This window comes from Chionomys nivalis, chromosome 1 (assembly GCF_950005125.1).
Source record: "Chionomys nivalis chromosome 1, mChiNiv1.1, whole genome shotgun sequence".
In the NCBI taxonomy this organism is placed as follows: domain Eukaryota; kingdom Metazoa; phylum Chordata; class Mammalia; order Rodentia; family Cricetidae; genus Chionomys; species Chionomys nivalis.
The window spans coordinates 98,943,013-98,958,460 of record NC_080086.1 but is presented as its reverse complement, the minus strand read 5'-3'; the positions used below and the strand labels follow the sequence as shown (position 1 = coordinate 98,958,460).

General features: G+C 41.2%; 2 protein-coding genes across 3 annotated transcripts in view; both read right to left on the bottom strand.

The window, feature by feature from the left end:
* Nbas (NBAS subunit of NRZ tethering complex) overlaps window positions 1–15,448 on the bottom strand; it is a 319,717-nt gene that overhangs the window by 225,562 nt on the left and 78,707 nt on the right. For both annotated transcript variants that reach the window (XM_057768127.1, XM_057768135.1), the window contains exons 20-21: window positions 13,630–13,734; window positions 13,149–13,285 (exon numbers count right to left, since the gene is read on the bottom strand). In XM_057768127.1, coding sequence (XP_057624110.1) covers window positions 13,149–13,285; window positions 13,630–13,734 — 242 coding nt within the window. The remainder of the gene's footprint in view (window positions 1–13,148; window positions 13,286–13,629; window positions 13,735–15,448) is intronic.
* LOC130873349 (coiled-coil-helix-coiled-coil-helix domain-containing protein 2) lies at window positions 4,726–5,444 on the bottom strand. Its single transcript, XM_057768148.1, has one exon. The coding sequence runs from the start codon at window positions 5,406–5,408 to the stop codon at window positions 4,944–4,946; it is 465 nt and encodes a 154-aa protein (XP_057624131.1). The 5' UTR covers window positions 5,409–5,444; the 3' UTR covers window positions 4,726–4,943.

The window sequence follows — 15,448 nt, the reverse complement described above, 5'->3', positions numbered from 1 at the left end:
GCACAGGCCAGCTAGTGCCGCTGAAAGAGCAAGTTCCAAGTTCACTGATGGACCAGATCTCAAAACATTACCATGAAGAGTGGAGAAGAACACCATAGGTGAATTTTGTCTCCATACCTGCTCAAGGGTGAGCACCCTCATGTACATACACATCTCAAATAAATAGTAAGCACACTAGAGATGCAATTTTGAAAGTCACCAAATTCAGGATGGTGATCCAGCTCTGTAGTATTCCTAGACATGCATGACACTCTAAGTTCAATTCTCAGCAACACCCAAAAGTAAAAAATAAAGGTCCAAAATATATAAGGCAACTCTTAAGATACTAAAGTACAACTTGTCCTGAAAAGCCCACACCCATCTCATTCATGTGTTTTTTACTACACACCCTTACCTCTCCTAAGTGACTGCATCTACATCAAAATCATTTCTAGAAAATGCCAACTGTCTCGGTGTGACCTCTTCAATAACACTGTGACTTCTGCCTCTGTGACCTCAGCCTCACTGTGACCTCAGCCTCTCTGTGACCTCAGCCTCACTGTGACCTCAGCCTCTCTGTGACATCTGCCTCTGTGACCTCAGCCTCACTGTGACCTCAGCCTCTCTGTGACCTCAGCCTCACTGTGACTTCAGCCTCACTGTGACCTCAGCCTGTGACCTCAGCCTCATTGTGACCTCAGCCCCTGTGACCTCAGCCTCACTGTAACCTCAGCCTCACTGTGACCTCAGCCTCTCTGTGACCTCAGCCTCACTGTGACTTCTGCCTCACTGTGACCTCAGCCTCTCTGTGACCTCAGCCTCACTGTGACCTCAGCCTGTGACCTCAGCCTCTCTGTGACCTCAGCCTCACTGTGACCTCAGTCTCACTGTGACCTCAGTCTCACTGTGACCTCAGCCTCTGTGACCTCAGCCTCACTGTGACCTCAGCCTCACTGTGACCTCAGCCTCACTGTGAGCACCATCATCATCCCTTGAACACCATAAAAGTATTTGGAACTGGGGTAACCCAGCTAGCCAGGCTCAGTCCCAAGAACAAGTCCAAACTTCTAAACTCTCACCTAGAAAGCTCTGCATTTTCAGCAAAACTCAGCACCATCTCCCCACATCAGCAGCAGGTCATGAACCCAGTAATATGAAGTAAGTTTTTCTCAGGTTTTGTGAACAACATCGACAATTGTAACATTAAATAAAATGGGTACACACGGAATCAAGACATTTTTTTCTTTTTTTATTATTTTATTATGTATACAGTGTTTTGTCTACATTTATCCCTGCAGGTAGGAAGAGGGCACCATATCTTAGTATAGATGGTTATGAACCATCATGTGGTTGCTGGAATTGAACTCAGGACCTCTGGAAGAGCAGCCAGTGCTCTTAACCTCTGAGCTATCTCTCCAGTCCGAATAAAGACATCTTAATGCATGTTTTATTACCAAATGACTCTGATTGCTGAAAGCATTTTTCTTATTACAAATACCTACGTATAACCCCAGCAGCACAGACATTAAGGGCAACATTGAATAAATGGAACCTCCTGAAACTGAGAAGCTTCTGTAAAGCAAAGGACACTGTCACTAAGAAAAAAAGGCAACCCACTGACTGGGAAAAGATCTTCACCAACCCCACAACAGACAAAGGTCTGATCTCCAAAATATATAAAGATCTCAAGAAACTAGACTGTAAAATGCTAGTTAACCCAATTAAAAAAATGGGGCACTGAACTGAACAGAGAATTCTCAACAGAAGAAATTCAAATGGCCAAAAGACACTTAAGGTCATGCTCAACCTCCTTAGCGATCAGGGAAATGCAAATCAAAACAACTTTGAGATACCATCTTACACCTGTCAGAATGGTTAAAATAAAAAACACCAATGATAGCCTTTGTTGGAGAGGATGTGGAGTAAGGGGTACACTCATCCATTGCTGGTGGGAATGCAAACTTGTGCAACCACTTTGGAAATCAGTGTGGAGGTTTCTCAGGAAATTTGGGATCAACCTACCCCAGGACCCAGCAATACCACTCTTGGGAATATACCCAAGAGATGCCCTATCATATGACAAAAGCATTTGTTCAACTATGTTCATAGCAGCATTATTTGTAATAGCCAGAACCTGGAAACAACCTAGATGTCCTTCAATGGAAGAATGGATGAAGAAAGTGTGGAATATATACATATTAGAGTACTACTCAGCAGTAAAAAACAATGACATCTTGAATTTTGCATGCAAATGAATGGAAATAGAAAACACTATCCTGAGTGAGGTAAGCCAGACCCAAAAAGATGAACATGGGATGTACTCACTCATAATTGGTTTCTAGCCATAAATAAAGGACATTGAGCCTATAATTCGTGATCCTAGAGAAGCTAAATAAGAAGGTGAACCCAAAGAAAACATATGGTCATCCTCCTGGATATGTGAAGTAGACAAGATGCTGGGCAAAAATTGGGGGTGGGGTGGGATGGGAATAAGGGAAAATGGGGAGAGAAAAGTGAGAAGGGGAGGATGGGGGGAGCTTGGGAGAATGGGATGGTTAGGATAAAGGAAGGGTGGATATGGGAGCAGGGAAGTATATATCCTAATTAAGGGAGCCATCTTAGGGTTGGCAAGAGACTTGACTCTAGAGGGGCTCCCAGGTATCCAGGGAGAAGTCCCCAGTTAGTTCCTTGGGCAACTGAGGAGAGGGAACCTGAAATGACCCTATGCTATAGCCATACTGATGAATATCTTGCATATCACCATAGAACCTTCATCTGGCGATGGATGGAGATAGAGACAGAGACCCACATTGGAGCAATGGACTGAACTCCCAAGGTCCAAACGAGGAGCAAAAGGAGGGAGAAAATGAGCAAGGAAGTCAGGACTGTGAGGGGTGCACCCACCCACTATGACAGTGGGGCTGATCTACTGGGAGCTCACCAAGGCCAGCTGGACTGGGACTGAAAAAGCATGGGATACAACCGGACTCTGAACATGGCGGACAATGAGGGCTGATGAGAAGCCAAGGACAATGGCACTGGGTTTTGATCCTACTGCATGTACTGGCTTTGTGGGAGTCTAGCCTGTTTGGATGCTCACCTTCCTAGACCTGGATGGAGAGGGGAGGACCTTGGACTTCCCACAGAACAGGGAACCCTGACTGCTCTTTGAACTGGAGAGGGAGGAGGAAAGGAGTGGGGGGAGGGGGAGAGAATTGGGGGAAAGGGGAGGAAAATGGGAGGCGGGGAGGGAAATGGGAGGGGAGGAGGAGGCAGAAATTTTTTCAATAATAAAAAATAATAATAATAATAATAATAATAATAATAAAGAAAAAAAATAAAAACACTAGGCTACATAAAACCTAAGTAAACTAAGATCTCGTATTTCTTTGTTGGAAAAAGATACAGTTTTTCCTTCGTTATAACCCAGGCTAGCCTCAAACTCATGGCATGTGTTTTCCATTCCTCAGGTTGCCAAGAGCTGTAATTGCCAAGCGCAATTACAAACATGAGCCAGTACGCCTGCCTGACTGCTGATTCATTTCCAACTAAGAAGCTAATTGGGGACATCATTAGCACCTTGTGAAGAAATAATATAATATTGTTGAATATATGAACAGTCTCAGATTAAATATTTTTTCAACTATCCCTTTTCTACTCAGACTTTCTAGAGTCACACACTGGATTTTCAATACTTAGATCCAAACATTGCCTTCTCCAAGAAGGCTTTTTCTGGTCCTGATTTCAATAGAATGCAGTCTCTCCTATCTCTAAATATATCTGCATTCCTAATGTGAAACAATCACTTAAACTTTTATTAAATTCCATTATTTATATACATAGGTGTATGTATTTGGGCAGACACCTGCTATGGCTCAAGTGTGAGGGTCAAAGGACAACACGCAGAAGTTGGTTCTCTCATTCCACTATGTTGGTCATAAGGTTTAGTAACAAAGGCCTTTACCCACTGAGCAAGCCGCTTCACTCCATCCTCTCATTTTATATAGTTGACCAGATACCTATCTCTATACCTATCTCTCCAGTCTTCCCTACTAGATTATAATTTATGTGGTGAAAGAGAACATATTGCACTCATATTTCTATCTACCTATTCGAGCTAATATAATACCTATGTATGAAACAAAAACACTAGCTAAAATTTCTACTAAAATAAAACAAACTCTTGTGTGACTCATGTCTACCTTAAGCTGTCTTTTGAAAGGAAATAAAATCATTTTAAAAGATTCTAATTTTAAATCAGTTCACATATACTCATGTCTAGTTATAAATTTCAATGGAAAAAGGTTAAAACTGAAGAAAGGAAGAAAGGAAGAAAGAAAGAGACGAAATATCTGCTATACAAGATACCATTAATATATTCTTCACAGCAAATGACCTTCCAGAATGTTTATAAAACTTTAAAATTAAATCTACAGGAGCCATCTGTGGAAAGATCTCCTTCCTGTTGCTTCTCAAGGAAGATGAAAACAATACTGTTACACCTTCTGAACAGAAACTGCCCAGAGATGACACCGACGTCACTGAAAATGTTCCAGTTGTCGCCTTTCAGAGACTTTCAGGGTACTACTAATGACTTAGTGACATAGGGTGTGTGGATGATTAGGAGTCAGAGATGGCGGCACATGCCTAGAATAACGCTCAGGAGGCTAAGACAGGAGGAACACTGTGAGTCTGAGGCTAGCCTGAGCTACATTGTGAATTCATAGAACCTTTTTTTTTTTTTTTTTCAGAATAAAAGTTTTATTTTCGTTAACTCACAAAAAACCAATACAGTTGGTTCAAGGAGGCCACTACTTGCCCAGTCCCCAACACTATGAGCCTCAGGGAATAATATCTATACAGTTAGAACTCCTAATGGAGCTGTTAGAAATAGGTTTGCTCAGGGTCCACACGTGCACTATTATGTAGGGCCCACTTCAATTTCTTCAGTTTAAACTTCTTGATTAAATTAAACCATTTGCAATTCTGCACTGCCGCAGCACTTCGTTGAAGCCCTCGCAGAGCTTGACGTCACTCTGGTTCTGGGCACACTCCAGGAACTGTTTGATCTCAAGAGAGCAAGGTCCAAAAGACTGCTGGTTCATCACCTGGGCTCCCTGAGGCTCCTGGTAAGTGATGTCAGGCCTCGCAGGCTCAGCACTGCCACCTCCACTGAAGGCCCCAGTGACAGCATGACCCAGGGTGTGGCCCACTGCAGAACCCACAGCCACACCGGCTGCAGTGGTCGCCATCTGGGCCATCAGGCCTGGCTGCCGGGGTGCAGCAGCAGGTGAGCCAACTGCAGATGGTGCAGTCGCTGTTGCTGGAGGATGAGCTGCAGGCGCTTGTCTGGGAGCAGGCCTCATCTGAGGGGCCCGGCTGGCCGGAGGGGCCACCCGGGAAGAGCGGCTTCGGCTTCCACGCGGCATCTTAGGTCCGCACACACTCAGAATCCAAAGACTACGAAATGCCTTCATAGAACCTTTGAGTCAACACTCCCCACCAAAAATTACAATAACGATTTAAAATATGAGGTAAATCAATTTGACATAATCAAATTTGTTCTGAAATTGCTCATTTAGTCATTTTACATTTAGACTTGATAATATGGCATATAAATCATTGGGGAACTAAACTAACATAGTAATCAGAAACATGGAACTAGAACATTAATACCAAAAAACCGGGGGGGCGGGGTGTTGGAAATGGGAACGTCTGCAATGCAGTGACCATCTGTAGTCCTTCTGCATAGGGCAGGACACCTTTCAGAGTTTAATCTTCAATTGCAAATGACATTACTAAATGTCCACAGTTAAAGACACGCACACTGCAGAGCTGCCACACTCAGTTTCCTGAGTCATAAGAATATGCTGCTGACATGTGAGCCCATTAATAAAATCACAACACTTACATGATAAATACTTTGCAATAATAGCACAAAATAAATATTCAGTCTTTTCTTGTGATTATCCAGGAGTACATCATAATGAATATTTTTATTAACTGGCAACTCTGTCAAAGGATTTCACAGCTGACAGACACTGAAGTACAATGCTCACTTTCCTGTGCTACGGATACAGGAAGGGGCCTGGAGAGATGGTAACCCAGTGGTTAAGAGAACCTGCTGCTCTCGCAGCAGACCTGTGTTCGGTTCTCAGTACCCACCTGGCAGCTCACAACCATCCAATTCTAGGGGTACAATGCCTTCTTCTGGCCTCCATGGGCACAAGGCATGCAGGTGATATGTATATACACATGCCAGCAAAACACTTGCACACACAAAAAAAGTTAAAAATAATTTTTAATTCAAGCAAATCAAGTCTATATGCAAATGCAGTAATATGAGACAATCTCTTCGAACAGAAAAGAGATATTAATGAAACACTAGATAAATAAACCTGTAGCTTTAATCCATTTGGACTGAGTTTTGTGCATGGTGATAGATATGAATCTATTTTCATTCTTCTACAGATTGACATCCAGTTTTGCCAGCACAATTTGTTGAAGATGCTCTCTTTCTTCCATTGTATACTTTTAGCTCCTTTATCGAAAATCAGGTGTTCATAGGTTTGTGGGTTAAAGTCAGGGTCTTCTATTCGATTCCATTGGTCGACTTCTCTGTTTTTATGCCAATACCAAGCTGTTTTCAATACTGTAGCTCTGTAATAGAGTTTGAAGTCAAGGATGGTAATGCCTCCAGATGATCCTTTATTGTATAAGATTGTTTTCGCTATCCTGGGTTTTTTGTTTTTCCATATAAAGTTGATTATTGTCTTCTACAGATCTGTGAAGAATTTTGATGGGATTTTGATGGGGATTGCATTGAATCTATAGATTGCTTTTGGTAGAATTGCCATTTTTACTATGTTGATCCTCCCAATCCAAGAGCAAGGGACATCCTTCCATTTTCTGGTGTCCTCTTCAATTTCTTTCTTCAAAGACTTAAAGTTCTTGTCAAATAGATCTTTCACTTCCTTGGTCAGAGTTACCCCAAGATATTTTATGCTATTTGTGGCTATCGTGAAAGGTGATGCTTCTCTGATTTCCCTCTCTGCATCCTTATCCTTTGTGTATAGGAGGGCAACTGATTTTTTGGAGTTGATCTTGTATCCTGCCACATTACTAAAGGTGTTTATCAGCTGTAGGAGTTCTTTGGTAGAGTTTTTGGGGTCGCTTATGTATATTATCCATATCATCTGCAAATAACGAAAGCTTAACTTCTTCCTTTCCAATACGAATCCCCTTGATGCCCTTATGTTGTCATTGCTATTGCTAGAACTTCAAGCACTATATTGAAGAGGTATGGAGAGAGTGGACATCCTTGTCGTGTTTCTGATTTTAGTGGGATGGCTTTGAGTTTTTCTCCATTTAATTTAATGTTAGCTGTCGGCTTGGTGTAAATAGCTTTTATTAAATTTAGGTATGACCCTTGTATCCTTACTCTCTCCAAGACCTTTATCATAAAGGGGTGTTGAATTTTGTCGAATGCTTTTTCAGCATCTAATGAAATGATCATATGGCTTTTTTCTTTCAGTTTATTTATATGGTGGATTACATTGATAGATTTGCGTATGCTGAACCAGCCCTGAATCTCTGGGATGAAGCCTACTTGATCGTAATGGATAACTTTTCTAATGTGTTCTTGGATTCGGTTTGCCAGTATTTTATTGAGAATTTTTGCGTCGATATTCATGAGTGAGATAGGCCTGTAATTCTCTTTCTTGTTTAAGTCTTTGTGTGGTTTTGATATCAGGGTGACTGTAGCTTCATAAAAGGAATTTGACATGACTCTTCTGTTTCTATATTGTGAAATACATTAAGAAGTATAGGTATTAGCTCTTCTTGGAAGTTCTGGTAGAATTCCGCATTGAAACCATCTGGTCCTGGGCTTTTTTTGGAAGGGAGGTTTTTGATAACAGTTTCTAATTCTTCGCGACTAACAGGTCTATTTAGATCGTTCACCTGGTCTTGGTTTAGCTTTGGTATATGGTACTTATCTAAAAAAAATGTCCATTTCTTTTGCATTTTCCAGTTTTTTGGCATACAAGCTTTTGTAGTAAGATCTAATGATTCTCTGAATTTCCTCTGTGTCTGTGGTTATGTCCCCCTTTTCATTTCTGATCTTATTTGCGCTATGCTTTAGTCTTACGATTACCAGGTTACATGTATCAAACCATGCAAAGTTTTATGAGCTACTTACTTTCCGTCAGTGTGACAAATGCCGCTACCCTCATTTCTCTAACATGCATTGCAGTTTCTATAGTTTCTTTGAATGATGTGCACAGAGATTTTTAGTAATGCATGTGTCACCATATGGCAGAAACAATAACTCGATTTCTTATTTTAAAATATGTGCTCTATTTGTATGAATGAGATGAGACTTCAGACTAACAGAACACAAAAATTCTCCATTTTCCTTCTGATGTTTCTGAAAATATACACTTACTCCAAGGAGAAGTCTAAGCCAGTAAGGATACACGGAGTCTAAGGCTGAACTTAGTAGGAAGCTCTGTTGATAACTGCCAACAGCATGCACTCCAGGCACTGCTGGTGGCTTCTGCTTGCACATGTGTTGGTTAGTTTTGTCAGTTTGATGGCTAGAGTCAGCTGAGAAGAGGAAACCTCAATTGAGAAAACTATCCCATCAGCTTGCTCTGTAGGCAAGCCTGTGGACATCTTCTTTGTTGGTAACTGATGCAGAAGGCTCCCTCTGTGCACAGTGGCACTACCACTCGTGGACACATGGTCCTTAATTGTATAAGAAAGCACGCTGAGCAAGTCATTTGAACAAGCCAGAAAGCAGAGTTCCTCATGGCTTCTGTTTCAGTTCTTGCCCCCAGGTTCTGTTATGACTTCCCTGGATGATGGAATATAAACTTTAAAATGAAATAAACCCTTTTCTCCCCAAATTGCTTTTATCAGTGCTTTTACTACAACAATAAAAATGCTAACTACAATATCAGAGTCATTCTCCCGTTCATTCTCACAACAGGAAGAACTAATTGCTATAATCACCTCATTTTCTGTTCTTTTCTCTTTCTTTTCCTTTTTTTTTTTTTTTGTTTTGTTTTGGTTTGGTTTTTTGAGACAGGGTTTCTCTGTGTCCTAGCTGTCCTTGAACTAGCTCTTGTAAACTAGGCTGCCCTAGAATTCACAGAGATCCACCTGCCTCTGCCTCCTGAGTGCTGGAATTAAAGGCGTGTGCTACCACCACCCAGCTAATTTCTATTTTAAAAACACACACTTTACATTTTGCACTTCGTTGAAGTACCAGCAATAAATTAAACCCAGATACTAAGTCCTAGGCAGCAGAGAGCCAGCACCCTCCCTTAGCTGCATACCTCCACACTCAACCAAGTCATCCAGCTACCTTTCACCAGTGAGACATCTACACTTCCTCCACTTCCCAAGCTGGGTCTAAGTTTCCGTCTCTTAAACAAAGGGCAATTAACCAACAACACCCTTGACAACAGAGAGAGAGCAAGTACAAGGCCTGCATCAGCCTTACAGTATCTCAAGACAATGACCAAATAAGGACAGTTCCTGCAACCCCTCCGCCCACCGTCCCAAAACTTAACCAAGTATGTGCAAAGATATAAAAATAAAAACTCAGCCTATCAAAAATACACTAATATAACTGCTGCCTGCTAATTAATTATGTTTGAGATGACCTACTGTTCCAGCCATGCTTAAAAGGCCCTGTGTGCCTTTGTTGCGGTTGCCATTTTGTACAGCCGGTCGATGCCACATGCTGGTAAATAAACGCTCTTTGCTTTAACAATATATTTGAGTCTGGGGTCTTCTTCATGTTTTCTCGGACCCCTACAATCAGGTTTTAGTGATCATTCTGAAAAGATTTTATAGGGAAAAAAAAGGTGATAAAATAAAGAAATCTAGATTGAAATAAAGAAAATTCTTTCTTAAATGTGCTCTAATACTCAAAATTATGAAAAATAAAAACTCACTTACATAATGAGTCTCTCTACTAAGTAAACAAGAATCCTAACAAAGAGATGTGCTCAAAAGCTTGAGAAACAGCACTGGGAATACAGACATAAATGGATTTGCAAACTGACCTGGAATAGGTGGAATACAACCGTAAGTGGACTGGCAGAAGTGAGGAAAATAGGGAGCTAATGAAATGATACATCACATGTGACAGAGAAACATGATTTCAAAGCTTTGCACCTCACATTTCATCAAGGTCGAGTACACCTGATGACTTAAAAATAACTAAATAAAACACAAAATAGGCTGCTTTCTGGCCACAGAAATGATAAAAGTGGGTCAATCAAAACCGGCTAGTTGGGGACTAGCGAGATAGCTCAGTCGTTTAGAGTGCTTACTGCTCTCCCATAGGACCTTGGTTCAGATCCTAGCACCCTGTCAGGAGGCTCACAATGGCCTGTAATTCCATCTCCAGGGGATCAGACACATCTGGCCAACACAGACAGTTGCAAATACATGCTCCTGTCCCTATGCACACACACACCCATAAATGATTGAAATGAAAAATAATTCTTTACAAAAACACTGACTAATCAGGGTCAGTCTGGCCTGGCCAGTGAGTGCAGCATGTCCTCCAGAGGTAAGCTCTGGGCCTGGGTGCTACAAAGGCACATGGTGAGGCACGGTGACTTCAGCACCTCTCCTGAGTCCTTCCAGTGACCCAACCAAAAGAAGTCTGGGAGAGGAGGGAGAGAAGCAGGCATCCTCCCAGGCTCATGAGACAGACAAACAGATGCTACCTACAAGCAAGGGTCAGACTGCAGAACTGGCAAGCACACTGTTAATGGTACTCTAAACCCTTCAAATGAAGCTGCTTACAACTTTATTAGGACACCTTCTGAAAAAGAAAAGCATATATCCAATTTGGTCATATAAAATCCCAGATTGAGGAAGTACCCACTGTCTGATCCACTCTGGTTGCAAGACAAAACATGAAGATCAGCATAAGAAGCAGAACATCACTAGAGGTTGTGCTCTGACCAGAAAACACCAGCCCAGGAGCCCAAGAAGGAAAAGCTAGGCAGACACAGAAAGTGCACTCAGGGAAAGTCTCAGAAAGAGACACAACGTAATCAATTATGATTTGTACACTGCTTTGTTCTATACTGTTTCCATCCCCCACCGCCTTGCCTTGCTAAGTCTGACTCACCCCAGGGATCGGGTTAGACTGGGAATGGGGTCCCTTGTCTCAGCAGTCAGTGCTGGGGTCGACTGCAGTTCTGTGAGTACTTTTCTCTCTAGCATCCCACTGCCATTCTGCCTGGAGCTGGGGCCGCTGTGTCACCTGCTCGTGCTCTATTCACTCTGCTCCCTTCTACTTTTCCTGTTGCTCTAATATTACTTCCTAGTCAACCTAACGGATTCCCTTTTCATTCCTACAACCCTTAACTAATAAATCAGTACAAGTACTCTCTAGGCTTCTTCATTCTCTAACAACTACTAGAGTTGAAGGGGCAATTATTTTGAATTAGCTACTAGTACATTTAGTATTGAGTATATCACTTATAGCTGATGTGGGATGGTCTTCTGATTTGAGTTGATTTCATTGGTTAATAAAGAAACTGCCTTGGCCCTTTGATAGGACAGAAAATTAGGTAGGCGGAGTAAACAGAACAGAATGCTGGGAAGAAGGGAAGTGAGGTCAGATGTGATGAAGCTCCAGCCCAAGATGGACGCAGGTCAGACATGCTGAATCTTTCCCGGTAAGACACCACCTCGTGGTGCTACACAGATTATTGGAAATGGGTTAAGCAAGATATGAGAGTTAGCCAAGAAGAGGCTAAATATAATGGGTCAGACAGTGTTTATATGAATACAGTTTGTGTGTTGTTATTTCGGGGCATAAGCTAGCCAGGCGGCCGGGAGCTGAACAGCAGGAACGCAGCCCGCAGCTCCTTCTACATAGGGCTGCTTTTGCAGTTTGAGGAGCCTAATCTTTGGAGATTATATCCAGTGTTATGAAAACACTGGGTCAAGGTTTAGCTACTGAGAAAAAAAAAATGTCACAGGTAGGACCAACACACCAAACATACTAATCCCACTTCAACTCCATAAATCTCTCACCTAAAATAACAGCTGATTTCAAAATTTCCAACCAATAATCTAATCCAAAATGCAGAGACCCAAAGAAACATGAAAGAATCCAGACACTAGGACTCCTTGCAAATTGACCAACACTGTACTAACAGATTACGAGAGTTAATTAAGCTAAATCCCAAACAAAGAATTCAAAAGAATGATTGCAAGACAGCTCAATGAACTCAAATAAGCAAAAACTTCTGACTGAATTCAAAGAGAATACAATAAGCAGGTGAATGAAATAAGCAATTCAGAATAAGACATAAATGAGGAATTCAATAAAGAGATGGAAATGCCTTTTCAGTGAGTTAAAACAAGAATAGACCATTCAGGTCAATGGATCCTGAATAAAACACTCACATGGAGCTTCCTCCTGTCTCCTAAGGACACCAGTGGCCTCTTATTTCAATGGAGGGAGTGAATTTACACAGCTGCCCTGTGTCGTTTAAAGAAGAGCTAGTGTGCGGATGTGTCATGGCCTAGGACCCCAGCACTCAGAAGTCTCAGAGGCAGGAAGTCACTGCATGCTGGAGGCTGTCCTGCTCTGCATGTTGAGTCCCAAGCCAGTGAGAGCTTCCTAGTGAGACTCTTATCTCAAAAACAAAAGTACAAATAAAATAAATAAAAAGATATTGAGGTCTCCAGGAGAGAATAAGTGGTAACAATGGGGTTTGATGTCTATACTGGCTTAGAATCTAGATGCCTGCTGTGACCACTTACAAACAGCCTTGATGTGAAATAAAGAGCATTAGTCCAGCTAATCATATTATGAATTCACCTTTCTGTCTCTAGAATTTCAATGAGAGACAAGGCTGTGGAGCGGTGCAGGATGCAGACACTGCAGGGTCCCTAATCTTATCAGAACTTCAGTTCAATTCCTGAAAGAGATAATTAATTCAAGCAGGCATTGTCAGCCTAAGCAGTTTTTAGGCAGAAAACAAGTCCATGTGAAGGGAATCCTATTTGATAAATACATTTTTGTTCATTTTAACTAAGTTTTAAAAGATTATTTTTTTGAAACATAAGGTGTCTAGCATGAAACACACATATGCACAGTCATAATTGATCAAAGGGTAGCATACCAAGCCTCAGGCAACAAGACTGAGTACTCATGTGGAGAAGTGGTTTCTGGGAAGTTGGAGAGGATGGCAAGACGATGAGGGAGCAGATCGGAGCCATGGTATGTCAGCAGGATCTCCAGGGCTTGGACATTACTCTCCTGGATGGAAGGCAAGGCACAAGTGTCTACTAGGAACTTCAGAAAGACTGATTTTTACGGCAATATTCAAAACTTAAAACTAAATTTTGAATACAGTTCTGATGCTATTTAGAAATACCCTTTGTTTTTCCTTATTTACATCTTTCTCAATCTAACAGTATAAAATTATTTATTTTAAAACTCTAATGGTAACATTTTCAAAACATACCTCATTTTCTGTATAGTTGTTAATATTACAATGGAAAAGCAGAGTGTAAGAGTATATGCATGCACTAACATTAACTACACAGCTCGAAGATTTAGTGGTAATAACCATAATTACTCTATTTACAAAAAGTAATTACCCGAGCATACGTTCTTGCTGAGAGAACAATATTCTGACTTCTGAACTTCTTAAAAAATTCAGCATCATATCTCTGCTCAGATGCATGAGGCGCCCCTAGGATTTCCTGAAGGAAACAATGACAATAAATAGGCTTCTAAATATGGATGACAAGAAAAATATTACAATCCATTATGCCGCTGCCTGCCGAAATAAATATGGCCCAAATTAGTTTATTTCAATTACTAACTGCTAACTTAAGTACCTTACCTTTTTTTTAAGGACTATATTAGTTTGTAAGTGCTATTAACATTTCAGATCTATAAGTAAATGAAATAGTAAAAATTAAATTGGTTTCTGTAGGACAACCAAAAACCACCTGAAAACAGCAGATAAGCAACAGTTACCATGGCTACTGTTGTGGGTACCCACCATTGCTACATAAGAATGCCATGAATTTTACTACTGCTACAGTAAGTGGTGTTAATACAAGTGAGGCTTTCTTTCACTCAGCAAACACAAATGAACTAAGAGTCTACCATACCCTACGGCCACTGTGAAAAGCACTGGAGATACAGCAAATAGCTTACAAACAAATTAATAGGAAATGAACCAAATGTATCTTTTTTTTTTTTTTTTTAGACAGGGTCTCTCTGTAGCTTTGGAGAGCCTGTCCTGGAACTAGCTCTTATATACCAGGCTGGCCTGAAACTCACAAGATCTGCTTGCCTCTGCCTCTTGAGTACTGGGATTAAAGACATGAGACACCACTGCCCGACTGAGCCAAGGGTATCTTTTATAGCATTTGCCCAGCACCAGAGACCTCTGAACATGAACTGCATATCAGATGATATAAGGAAACTCGGGTTGATTTTGTTACAAGTAACAATGCCATTGTTGTTTTTCCAAGTCCATATTAATTACAGCTATAGCCACATGGGTAAAAATGATAAGGTTTATGGATTGTGAAAAAAGGCAGATGTAGAAAAGCAAAACATAAAGGCTGTGAGACTGACAATGTTGAAAATGTCTGAAGTTGGGAAGGAGCTCCTCTGGGTCCGTCACACTATCCTCTACACCATTCTTCCAGTTTCAATTTTTTATAATGGAAGGCTAAAAACATTCTGACAAACTTACAACGAAATGTTCAAATGGAAAGTAGGCACTGCTTATATAGCTTTTCTTTCCTAGTTGTTTACAAACTTCTATACATTTTTCTAAACTGCCAAAGTGTTCCTCAGCCACCATTCTTAAGTAAAAACATTCTTTTAAACTGGTACTACTTGATGGACACTCAGTTTCCAACCTACCAAAACTAAAATCTGCCTACATCTCCACCAGTATGACTCTCCTTCCTTCAGGAATGGCCAAAACAAACAGCTCTGAACCTTTAATGTCTCACACTCCACCCACGCTCTGGACCCCATCTCAACTCTTTCTATGATCATTTAGGTGTGCCTCTTTTCTTCCACTCAATAAACTCCTCCTCATCCCTCTACTGACTGATTCCCATTAATGTCCAAACAATGTCCCTTCCTCCCTCTGCTATAAAACACCAGGCAAGCACACATTCTCAAGGACACGCCATCTTTGATCATACCCTAGGCCTTTGTCCAGACTCCAATTATCAACATAAGCTTCCCATCAGTGGGATCTGCTTATGCTTCTGACCTATCTGGACAAGCCATAACTTCTCGGTTTTCATGTCCTCAATAAAAAGGATAGCAATGATGGCCACAAAGGACTGCTAGAAAATTACCAGATTGTTGGGACTAAGCACATGGGACATTGGCTGATGAACTGTGAAGGTAATTTCACGTGTGTTTCTGAACAAATTTTTA

Bases quoted from the DNA above. Each gene is read 5' to 3' on its own strand.
- LOC130873349 (XM_057768148.1), bottom strand. From the start codon at position 5,408: ATGCCGCGTGGAAGCCGAAGCCGCTCTTCCCGGGTGGCCCCTCCGGCC.